This window comes from Leptonotus elevatus, chromosome 4, assembly GCF_054856555.1.
Source record: "Leptonotus elevatus isolate MCC_2025b chromosome 4, RoL_Lele_1.0, whole genome shotgun sequence".
Taxonomy (NCBI): domain Eukaryota; kingdom Metazoa; phylum Chordata; class Actinopteri; order Syngnathiformes; family Syngnathidae; genus Leptonotus; species Leptonotus elevatus.
Window position 1 is genome coordinate 1,697,763 of NC_141242.1, and position 12,132 is coordinate 1,709,894.

The 12,132-nt window shown below is 41.6% G+C and overlaps 1 protein-coding gene and 2 non-coding genes across 6 annotated transcripts in view; all 3 read right to left on the reverse strand.

Annotated features, from left to right (window-relative positions):
• The window catches only part of LOC147174952 (CUGBP Elav-like family member 2), a 36,401-nt gene extending 25,719 nt beyond the window's left edge, over positions 1-10,682 (reverse strand). Inside the window, exon 1 of one of the 4 annotated variants that reach the window (XM_086072853.1) lies at positions 10,303-10,682. In XM_086072853.1, the coding sequence (XP_085928979.1) occupies positions 10,303-10,520 (218 nt within the window). In that variant the 5' untranslated portion in view covers positions 10,521-10,682. Of the gene's footprint in view, positions 1-4,199; positions 4,617-10,302 lie in introns of those variants that run through there. The other 3 variants (XM_086072851.1, XM_086072850.1, XM_086072854.1) reach the window with 3 other exon arrangements.
• Positions 6,863-6,950, reverse strand: trnay-gua (transfer RNA tyrosine (anticodon GUA)). Its single transcript is given in 2 exon segments — positions 6,863-6,898; positions 6,914-6,950. It is a non-coding gene; the product is annotated as a tRNA-Tyr (tRNA).
• On the reverse strand, positions 7,149-7,236 carry trnay-gua (transfer RNA tyrosine (anticodon GUA)). Its single transcript is given in 2 exon segments — positions 7,149-7,184; positions 7,200-7,236. It is a non-coding gene; the product is annotated as a tRNA-Tyr (tRNA).
• Positions 10,683-12,132: the final 1,450 nt, after the last annotated feature.

Sequence of the window (12,132 nt, forward strand, 5' to 3'; positions counted from 1 at the left end):
ACTCTAAGATTGTTGTGCGAAACATCCGATAGCCAATTAGGAAACGCTCTGAAGCTGGCGGTTTCGCCAGATACAAATACGAGCAACTGCTTGAGTGTTGGAATAACATGCTTGCAACTGCAACATTACCAGTTTCCAGATAAGCTATTTGTAGGCTAATGTCCTCTCATTTGTTGCAGTTTGGCAGCCTTGTGGCACCATACACTACTTGTCCTCATCGTGTGTGTGTGTGTGTGTATATATATATATATATATATATATATATATATATACACTCATAAATACGTTCTATTTTAAATGTTTTAAGTGCCCCAAAGACGTATTATTATGTTTGTTTGTTTTTTTAATGCTAGAGCATACAGAAGGCTATGATGCAGCATCAACTGCAAAGAACGGTTGAAAGAATGGTAGTTATAACACAAACGTCCAGAAGGTGGCAGCAGAGCAAAGGTGATCAACCAGGGTCATGTTGAAAAAAAAGAAGAAGCTATTTTAGGGCGCACTCACACTAGGGCCATTTCTTCCGTACCGTACTAAAGCCTGATTGCCACCCCTCCGCTGCCCCCCTCCCGCCTGCACTCACATGGCTCTAACCAAACCGTGCCAGTTGCCTCCGAAATATACGTCATCACGTTGATTCACGTAAGAAGAAGACGTTATCATAAGGGGGCTGTTATTTAGACGGCTCAGCAGCGCTATGGAGAGCGAACTCGATAACTTTAATGTGGTTTTTTGGTCAGTTCTCAGCTAAATAGTCAACCCTCTCACATTTCTGCATTCATAGACTGTGAGACGCCGTTTCACAGTCAGTCGTGCTGCCCGAATGGTCGCACGCTATATATGTCACTCGTACGTACGTGACGTCATGGTTACGTTTCGCACGGCGACTACTCGCCACGGCTGTGCGCATGTGCGGCCACTCGTACCGTTCTCTGGCCCACCTCTCCCAATCGTGCTAAACTGGAGATCCGAACCATACTCAGGAGGAGCTCAATTGCGCTCACACTACCTATACAATCCGGACTTTAGCAGCAGGCGTGCTTGGGCACGTATACAATGACCCGAGTGTGAGTGTGCGCCATTACTCGCATATCTAAATCGATTTGTGAATAATGATGACATTTTGTTATATTCTAATGCAAATTGTTGCAAGACGGAAACAAATAGAGAAAAAAAAACTCTGATTAAAGAAATCTTTCTTTTGGAAGGTTCCATGTTTTCTAGCAATAAAACACAATATTCTGTGGGCCTTCAGAATCCAGTAAAACAGCCGGGAGTGAAGGGGATTGCTTCAGTGAAAATGGCTGCAAGTGAATGAGTTGATAATGATAACCAGAACGTGAGCATATTTGTAGGCCGCTTAAGACTCCAGCAGTACCATAAACATGTTTCATTGTTCTCAGTTTTTACACGCCCAATAAGAAGGTTAAAAAATAAAACTTTATCCGAGCCCATCTTGGCTTTGTCACCAAAGTCAAGAGTCGGTGTCTGTTTGCTCTGCACTTGTTTAACAGGTTGTATTCAAATATTGCTTCTAAGATTGCCTGTATGGTAAAATAGAACAGATTATTTTCCATATCCATAATTTTTTGTCATTTTTTGGCCAAGATTGTTTGAAGTGGCATTTTAAAAAGCTTCTCGCCATTCCAAAACAGTGACGATTCGGGCGTGTTTGAATATCAGATGCAGCCAACCGCAGCCAGCGTCACAAATATCCAAGAACCCGAACCCCGTCCAAAAGAAAGACAATCATTAAGTGTGACGTTTGGCTTTGTGACACATGGCAGCTCGATAGCTGCCATGGGATCGCACTGAAGCTCCGATAATAACACTCACTTCCTTGTCAACAATCACAGAGAACTCAAGCCGCAAAAAAAGCAGGTGCCAAATCTATTCCAAATCTCCCAGATGAGGCTACTTGAAACAAATACGCCAACATGCTCATTTTTGCAAGCCGTGAACACCCAACCCAGCGAGTCCCAAATATTTCTGGAGCTGTTGAAAAACACGCAACACGCTTTCCAAGTTCCGAGCCGTTGCCTACTTGTACAACATTTCAAAATCCGCCGTGTGTCACGTATCACTTTTAGTAAATTGTATCATGAGCTCAGTCGAGGTACAAATTTGAATGAATATACCAAGATATATTGTGCCAGTGTTACCTGAATAATTCCAAATGAAGGACGATGTCGCCCCAAAAAATTGCTTTGGAAAATACTTGTCACAATCACACTTTTACATGAATTGTTAAAAATTCACTAAATAACTACATCAGACAGGACATGTTTGTTTTTATTTAGTCACTTCTTCGTTCCTGTCAGGTTTCTCATTTGATTGACAACATTCAGTCCACGTGCATCGGCTTTTCCCGCACGCAAAGATTTCTGGCTGTAAATATTGAATACGATTCAATATTTATTTCAGATTGTCTGCCCAACCGGTTTCAGAATCTATTATCAAGACAAATTCGTCGTTTCACGGCATAATCCAATTAAAAAAAAAAGAAGAAGTTTGGTCTGAAAGGGGCAAAAATCGGGACAACAGCCCAGTTTTGCGTGTACCGGGCCTAAGACAATACAATTACAAGTAGGCTAACCTGTAGGAGCCATTTCGTAATGTAGTACGCGGGTCACCAAGATGGCCATTAGGTGTCACCCTTGTTTCCTACTTAAGCCTATTTAAGCCAGCAGATGCTCATCAGTGGCAGTTGTGTCTTCAGACTTGGAGCAATACAGTTTTTAGACCACTGTTAAGGTCACTAGAGGTTGGGCACATTGTGCTTATTATTGGAAAGATTTGAATGCACTTTGTAGCACAAGACGCTTGTTAAAGTGAGTAAGTAAATGTCTTAAAGGAAACACAATGAGAGACTTGTTTTCCCACCAAAGCAATCAAGCGCGTCAAACACTTCAAATGTCTATTGCACCCTCAGTGGCTTAAAGATGGACTTAGCCACTACATAACCAATTGGTAATTGCGTGGGTTGGGTTCCATACAGCGTCCTGGCAATTCTGATACATTTAGGAAAAAATAGTCAACTGCAAGCCTTTTCTTTTTAAGATAAATGTTATATGAAGATAAGATTGTGACATTTAAGCATTTTAGACTACAAGTTATGGATGTTTGCTCCCACCTGGACTTTAAAGCAATCTCTGAGATAAACAAGAAGGGCTTCTGAGTATTTTGTATTTAGGCAATTGTTGGAAATTTTCAGGTGTCGCTATTGTTGGACAATCTTTGATACTGGTTGCAGGTCTTGGTCTGCGTAAACTTCAAAATTGAATTCACGACCCAAGCCTAGTTTCTGGCACCGAGTGACCAAATTAAACAATGTTAAAAAGGCTGAGCCTTGGGTGCTTATTTTGTGTGTGTATGGAGAAGATTGTCTTCCCAGGCCTGTTTACATGGGCTCGGTCACAAGATCTCCATTAGAGGCTCAATAATAATGGAACAAACCACGTGTATTGGTTCCGTGGTTAGGTAAGCCTCCTCCGAAATGGGCGGAATAGCAGTTGGCTAAAGCTAACTAGCGGGGGGGGGGGGGGGAACAGGAAGGAGCACCAATAATGTCGATTTGCACGAAAATAAAACACGTTCATATGAGGAAACGTGAGCAAAAAGCTTGACTACTCGACCGTTCACGTCTTCCCCTTTCAGCTGTTGACAAGCAGACTGAGCAGTTTGTCATCGCCTCGCAGGCGACGGCGCAAACTTGACCCAACTTGTCGGGACTTTTTACAGCAACTACCAGTTTGGCTGGCTTCGAAGAAGAGGCATATTTCTTGTTTTTACTCAATAAAATAACCGAGCGAGAAGCACATGTCACTCGAGTCGACTGTTAGTCGCGCGCTCGCTAATGTCGCTAAGCTAACTACACACACACATCACTACTCCATTTTGTGTCTTTTTTCCCCCCCCCCAATTTACTTGCTAGCGAGCCCCCGTCCGAGTTCTTTCCAACTTGAAGTGGCTCGCGGCTATTTCAACAAGAACAACCGAGTGGCGTTCCTCCGAGGAACTCGACGTGAGATTAGCCGGCCCCGCTTTTGATACGTTAGCCGTTAGCTCGTCCATTTGGGCTACTAAGCTACGAGCTACAAACTGAAACGTTTCATCAGCTCCTCCAAAGCGCAACTTCAAAACACTCAAGGACAACAACAAAGAGCGGCAAATAATTAGCAAGTATTGCAGCTACTTACATCGTATCGCCCGCAGCCATTAGCCGACTATCAGTCAACGGTAGGTAATCCAGGGTATACGGCGTCGAAGTCATATTCTCGCTGTTTTATAAAAAAAATAGAAAAAATAAAAAAAACAAAAACAAAAAAAACACACAAACAGCCGCCTAATCTAACAATGAGGGCAAGGGGTGCACGTCCGCGCACGCTCGCATGAAGGCAAAGGAGACGACGAGCGAGAACAGGTGCCGACTGACTGCCGAGAGAGACACGACGAGGGGGAGGAGGAGGAGGAGGAGGAGGAGGAGGAGGAGGAGGAGGAGGAGGGCGTCTTTTTCTTCTTCTTGGTCGTCCAACTGCATGTGAGGAGCAATCCTGCTCGCTCCTCCTGATACGCAACGAATGAGTGAGCAGTTGAGCACCGAGCACTGTCAGAACCAGCACAGAGAGAAAGAGAGAGAGAGAGAGAGAGAGAGAGAGAGAGAGAGAGAGAGAGAGAGAGAGAGGAGCTGCAGTAAAGCAGAGGGCGTGGTCAGCGCCGTCAAGTAACGAAGCACACGTAATGCGTTATTTTACTCAAGTAGGTTTTTTCACGTAGTGGGCAACTGATGCTGTCGGTTATAGTGGTTGGAAGTAGCAAAGTACAAGTACTTAGTTACTGTAACGAGGTCATTTTCCAGTATCTATTTGATTTGATTATTTATTTATTGGCAGTGGATATTTTTGCCGTGACCGGCAACTCTTCTGTTTATTGCTGTCACTCTCGAATATTTTTAGAATAGATTAATCTATCAATGATTCAATAGATTAATCGACTAATCAGATTCATATATAAGTGTATTACAAAAGCATTTTTTCCCGTAACAAAGAACCATAATTTTCTCTCATATATTTCATTGTTCAGGCTTTATAGGGTTAAAATAGTTGTCGATTAATTTGATCATCGATGACTTGTCGATTAATCGATTCATTTTGACAGCTCGACTCCTGTTAGTACCATTTTGCCGCTCTGATTGGTCAATCAGAGTCATGTACTGGGTGTGGCTTGTGCCTCGCTGCACCCCTTCTGTGTCTTTTTCGCAGTTTTCTTTTTATGTTGCCACCAAAGATAGGCTGCTATCGCCACTACCTGCCGAACCCTAAACATAACCCTCAGAACATACAGGCCGTTGTCAAGAAATTGGAGTTTGTTTGTTTTTAATGTACAAACGGGGATTTGAACCCATAACCACGCACAGAAAACAAATGTAGACTAGAAGTACTGGCAGTGCTTTGTGTACTAGTACGGAGAACTCGGGGCATTTTGTAAATGGTCGATTTGGATCATTTAGCTAAAATTATTTTTATTTTCTACTTTTGATGAAGACTGGGAATTCTCTAAAAGATCCTTTGAGCAGGATTTGAACCAGCGGCCTAAGGATTTCAGTTTCCCACCTTTACAGTCCTCTGCTCTGAGGAACAGTAGTCTGGGGGGGGGGGGGGTAGAAAGAACGCAGGAAGACGGGGGTAAGAAAAGGAGGAGAAAAGAGGGATTTTTAATTTTATTTTTAACTCTCCAACGTTAGTTGAGGGCTGAGAGATGCAATCATTATAAGCTATATTGTATTTAAAATATGCAATTAAAAAAAAAATCTCCTAACGACGCATACCTTTCAAAACGTGTGGACAACGCCACCTTGTGGTTTAACCTGTATGTGTTCCCATTTTCTTAGATGTATCAGATTCGCACAATAACAATTGCATTTGTGAACCTCTTTTACAGATGCAGATAAGACTACAATTCTAAATTTTGAGAAAACTTTGATGTAAGCAGACACATATTTTCTTTATGTTTGAATTGAAGTTTGGTCTACAAATAACAAAAACAATACTGTAATTAAGTATGGTACTGTCAAACATCTATTAACACAGGATCAAACCACTTTCAACTCTTTAATAGATTGATTTAGGTTGTTTGTTGAATTAAAATCAAATGTATAAAAAACAACTATTTAATGGAAATTTAATTTAAAAATATGTGCAATGCAATGCAATGTATATTTGGTCATGCAAAACTTACTAAAAGTAGAACATTGAAATATACTGTATTTAATTAGCTTTACCTTTACGTTTGCACAGGAAGTCGCTTCGCTTCTATGCTGCGAGGCCGCCATATTACCGCTGCCAAGAAACGCTTCTCGGCATACGATCCTATACATTTACAGTATCAAAATTGGAGAACCTTTGAGACGGTACTAATTAGAAACAGCATTATTTATATACTAAGATCCTACCATCCGTATATGTCTAATCTGTACGTATTCGTATAGTTTATACAGCAGTCCGCTTGCGAGATGGGAGTGATAAGATGGCCGCCGTCCAGCTTCCGCTGGCCGAACGACAATGGAAAGAAAGCATTTTGATTGGCTAATGACAATGGAACGAAATGGATCTAATTGGCTGACGTTGACAGTCTTGCGGCTGCCAGCCGCCGCTATCGAAGGCTGTTATTTGCTGCCAGGAACATCTGGAACGGGGACAGGTAACATGGATATAGCCTGGAATAATACTGTCAATGCTTTGTGTACTACGGAGCATTTGCGGCACGTTTCAATTGGTAAATTCAGATGAATTACACACAATTATTTAGATTTCCTATTATTGAGTAAGAATGTGAATTCTCTAAAATCTAAAAAAAAAAAAAATCCTTCGAGCCGGATTTGAACCAGCGACCTAAGGATTCCAGCTTAGTGCCTCTACAGTCCTCCGCTCTACCAACTGAGCTATCGAAGGATGCCAAGTGATTATAAGAACGTTTGTCGAATAGGGCCAACAGATTTCTAATATATAATAATACTGGCAATGCTTTGTGTACTACAATTGTAGCATGTTTTAATTGGTAGATTGGGATGAATTACATGAAATTATTTTGATTTCCTATTATTGAGTAAGACTGTGAATTCACTCAAATAAAAAATACAATTTAAAAAATCCTTTGAGCCGGATTTGAACCAGCGACCTAAGGATTTCAGCTTTGAGCCTCTACAGTCCTCCGCTCTACCAACTGAGCTATCGAAGGGTACCAGTAATTGTCAAAAACGTCTGTCGAATAGGGACTGATATCAACCAATAGCAATTGTGGCACTTTTTAATGGGTAGATTTGGATGAATTACACACAATTATATTGATTTCCTATTTTTGAATAAGACTGGGAATTCGTAGGTGATTTAATTGTATTGTTTGACGCGTCCGTTTTACACACTATGATATATAACTTGTACAGCGCAGAGTTTCACCTACCCCCCCCCCCCCTTGACATACGTAGCATCGCTCGCATTTCAAAAGTCGGTGACATATGTAGCTGTAGCTAATTCCAATCATTGAAGATTAAGCTGCGGTTTCCCCCCCGTTGCTGCCTTTCCACCAGTTCAAAGGTCACGATCCCATTTGTGTGGTGCTATTATTTCCCTGGGGGAGGGCTGGTCTATCGCCTTTTGTTATCCTGGACTTGCAGGGCGTGGGGGGGGGGGGGGGGGGCTAGGTAAATTGTGTGTGCGCGCGCAGGTCGCACAGTCCCAACGCATTTCTCACACACGTGCACTATATATAAAACTGGGGAATTGAATCCTTCTCTCCGTGGCAATTTCAAGGCATGGGTGCGGAATGCGCACCATTAAGGCAGCGCCGAAACTCGGTTTGTATGCATGATGCGCCGCGCGACCTATTTTCCCCTCAATACATGCAGCCTACTTCGCATTAGCATGGAGCTCAAGGGGATGCTATAAAAAGGTAGACGAAAGCTCTCTGGAGAATGTGCTTTTATGAAATCGAGGGGGGGGGGGGGGTGCAACAAGAGCTGCAGCATGCATAAATTCGCTTTGACTCTTCTCAAGGGGGGCGGGGCGGTGGGGGGGGGGGGGGGGCTTACTGTACACACGAGCATTCCATTCCTTACTGATCTTAATATAAACAGCGGTGCCATGAGATACAATCTTCATTTGTTCTGTGACGTGCCCCAAAAACATTTTTTTGTTATGTTGTGCTTACAGACAATAATTACATAATTCAATAAATAGAATATCAAGAATGAAACCTTTTCACCACATTTTTTATTTTATTTTTTTTACTTAAATTCAAGAATTTCGTTAGCTGGTCTATGGTGTTTTGTATTGTGTGTTAGCATTAAGCTAACGGACCTTCAGTGTAATTGTTAGCATTAAGATAAATGGACCAACTGAATATATGTGCTAGTTTTAAATACATAATGTCTTGTATCTCAAAAAGTCAAGTCACTGGTATCGACGGCGTATTAGGGCCACGTATATAAAAAAAAAATTAGAGGGTGGGGGCAACACATGCAGTATTCTGAGAAAAAAACCGCGTACATTTGTGGCAAAAAAAACTAACGTAGAAATACAATAGCGTAGCTATTGTCTAATGTGAGGATTTGTTGGTGGTTAATGGAACATTGTTTATAAAATGAAAAGAAAGGATGGAAACAGATTCATTCTTAATTGAAACTTTACTCGTCATACACGCAAGGCAGCTCGAGCGGCAACACTTCCTGATCCTCTATCAGCTGACTAACACTAACCAATCAGAAGCTAGCATTCTTTAGGTCAATGCGAGTGAATGACAGAGAGCAGCAGATTCGACACATCAACTGAGATACTTGTACAAAAAAAATACCAAAATGCATGAATATGTCAATAATAATTCCGGAAACATAAATGTACAAGTAAATATTTATTTGAACAAATGAATTTAAATGCTTGATCCTCAGGGGGTGGAACTTCTTCTTTGTCGCTGGCCGTACTCAACGCTTCAAAGTGCAAATGCTTAACATCATATAGTTCATCTCTGCTAAAGCAATTACTAGCTCCTTAATTGCAAACCCGACCCAAAAGTATTGGCACAAACATCCGAGTAGTACGCTGCGTGTATTTCTCGTAAATGTCTACGTTTTTTTTTTAATAGTTTTTTTCTTTGAAAATTTCCCCCGCCCCTAAAAATAATCCTATTTATATGTGACGCTAATACGCCGTCGTACAAAAGGCACCACTGACTGTACAATTGTGAAAGTTTGTTGCCGTGGATTCCAGATGAAGCGCCTTCTAACACTGCACCACCCTCTTCCTTAATCTCAAATGATTATTACTGTAATCCCATCATAATCCCACCACACGTACCACGCTTTTGTTGTTCACATTTTGTTGTTGTTTTTTCTTAGCGTTAAAAAAAATTGGTGTCGTTAAAGGCACTTTAAGTTAACCAGATATTAACGCAATCATTCTGACACCCTTAATATATATATATATATATATATTAGGGGTGTGAATTGCCAAGCACCTGCCGTATCACGATTCATAGGTCGCGATTCGATTTGATACCGATTAATCCCGATACGAATCTATAAATTGATTATTGCGATTTTTGTTTTTACTCAAATTTAGAAAAGACTAATCAGTAAATTTGTGCATGTACACTGTAAGATTTGTATGAAAATTTATTTATTTATCTGAAAATTCAGGCTTGTAACTGAGCCACTGCGTTTAACAAACAGGTTGCAGTCTGTTTCATGTTTGAACAGCACTGAAATCAAATTATTAAGGCTTAATGTTCAATTAATATAACATTCTTCCATCCTTGATGTGTAAATCCTAACCCTAAATAAGACGTTTTGTTGAATATTCCCATAAAAAAATGATGTTTAAAAATCGGTTCGGCCGCATATCGAATCGATTCGAGAATTGCGCGCTGTAATATTGCGATATATTGCCGAATTGATTTTTTCTAACACCCCTAATATATATATATATATATTAATCTGTTGATCCACCTATTTATCTATCCATCTATGTTGATCAATCTTTTGATTCCACCTATCTGCCCATCACATCAAACGTGACCTTTTTTTGTCAGAAAACTAAATGAATTTCCACTTGATCCATCGCCTTCAATTTGAAATAATAAGCAAAAGTCCTTCAAATTCAAGCACGCGTCAACATGCAAACACGCATAAATAAAGACACAGCAAGGGAGAAAGAAAACCGCCATGCGCGAGGCCAGACAAAGACGACGTCCACACAAAGCCAGCTGGGATGTTTCACTGAGTGCATGGGGGGGGGTCAAAGCCAAGCGTACCTCATGGGCAGGTCCTCGGTCCTGACAGCGGCAGGGCAGCGCATGCTGTTGCCGTACAGACTCTGCACCAGGGCCAGCTCGGAGGAGTGCCCCAACATGGGTGCCGCGCGAGGTAAAGATCCACCTGGGCCAAACGGGGACGGACGCGCTCCTCGACGGCTCTTCCTCTCTCCGTCTGTCTGCCGTCTTTCCTTCCCTCTCTCCTCACCCGAGTGCATCCGAGCGTTGGAGCCGCCCCACCCATCCGCACCCGCTTCCTCTCTGTGGCCTGGCTGAAGTAATCCCTTCTGACAGCTCGTAGTGCACTAATGCATTGTGCCGCCCGCGGCAGGACACTAATTGACGTCCGGATTAGGAACGCGCACCAAACACGGCAGTCGTGGGAAGTAAACAAGTACAAATATTTTCTTACTGTCCTTGGCCAGATTGTCAAATTGTAAAAGATGAACCAAACCGCGTCATTTACAAAAGTCAGCTAGCCATCTTAATGCGAACGCATAATGCAAATGGTCATAGATGGGCTAACAAAACGAGCATCGTTGTTGCGGCAATTACAGACTTTATAAAACAATACTCACGGGCGTATGTATTCTTTATCCTCTGCGAAAACGACTAATATTTATGCAGTTTATTGAGTCAGATAAATATGAAACTCTTCCTTGTGTATTATAGGTCTGTATTGTACTGCCCCCTGGTGGCCATACCAGAAGGTGCACAACGTCAATGGGCAGTGAAGCATGAAATCATGCCCGACCGATATGCATTTTTTTCAAGGCTGATGCCGATACTTATTTTTGGCAGGAAAAAAAATGCCAATTATTTTAAAATATATCAATGATAATGACAAAATAAAACAATAGGAATATAATCAACTAGAAATAATAGTAACTGAAAAAACACTAAGAACAAATACTGACTGTTCCTGTGCGTTTTGGCCTCTTGGGGGCAGTGTGGGGCCGTGCATCCATGAGAAGAAAGTTGCGTTGAATTCTGTTAAAATAACAACATTTTTCACACATTGAGAAGAATTTGTGCCTTTGCGTAGTGTTATCTTACCTGTGGGTATGTGCTCCCACAACATTTGTGTGCGAATATTCCTTATTTGAAGGAAAAACACTCCAGAAGTCGATGCTAACTTCCTGTTAGCATTTGAATGGGATCCTCCCTTCGCTTTTAGCATTAGCGCTAGGCTAGCGATGTTTCAAAAATGAAGCTTTTTTTTTTGTGCGTTTAGTTTTACAGTTAACTCCAACTGGGGTGTCTTTAATAAACAGTTTAAAGGACGCTTAGGGACAACAGAATAACGTACGCTACACACTTGCTAGTTGCTAATGCTGCGCAAGCAAAATGGTGCATTCAGGGTACTTTCACAGCGTCGGAAGCTTCTTCGATGATAGCTTTTTTTTTTTTTTTTTTAAATAAAGGACAAGTTTGTCGAGTGCTATTTTTCATATTAAAAACACACTACAAAAAATGTGTTTTCTGCGTTGTCGGAACATGATTGCAATTTACTTGCATGCATGTCAGTGTGGGAAGATGATGGATGCCCCCTTGACAATCTCATTGGACCAACGGGTTCCCTTTTGAAAATTGGGAAGAGGCGGGAGGCAAAGCGATAGTGACAAGTGAGCATGTTTAACACATAACCCACTTAAAAGCGCGCCACCTTTTATTACCACATTATTCTGCACCTCAAAAAAATTGTATCCAGAGAGATGAAATAGAAGGTCTGGACACGACACGGTTTAATTAGAAATAAATTCACGTTAGCGCGGGCGGCTTCCACATTTGATGGGCTGCGCTCCTCGTCCTCTGATCATCCAGCAAATT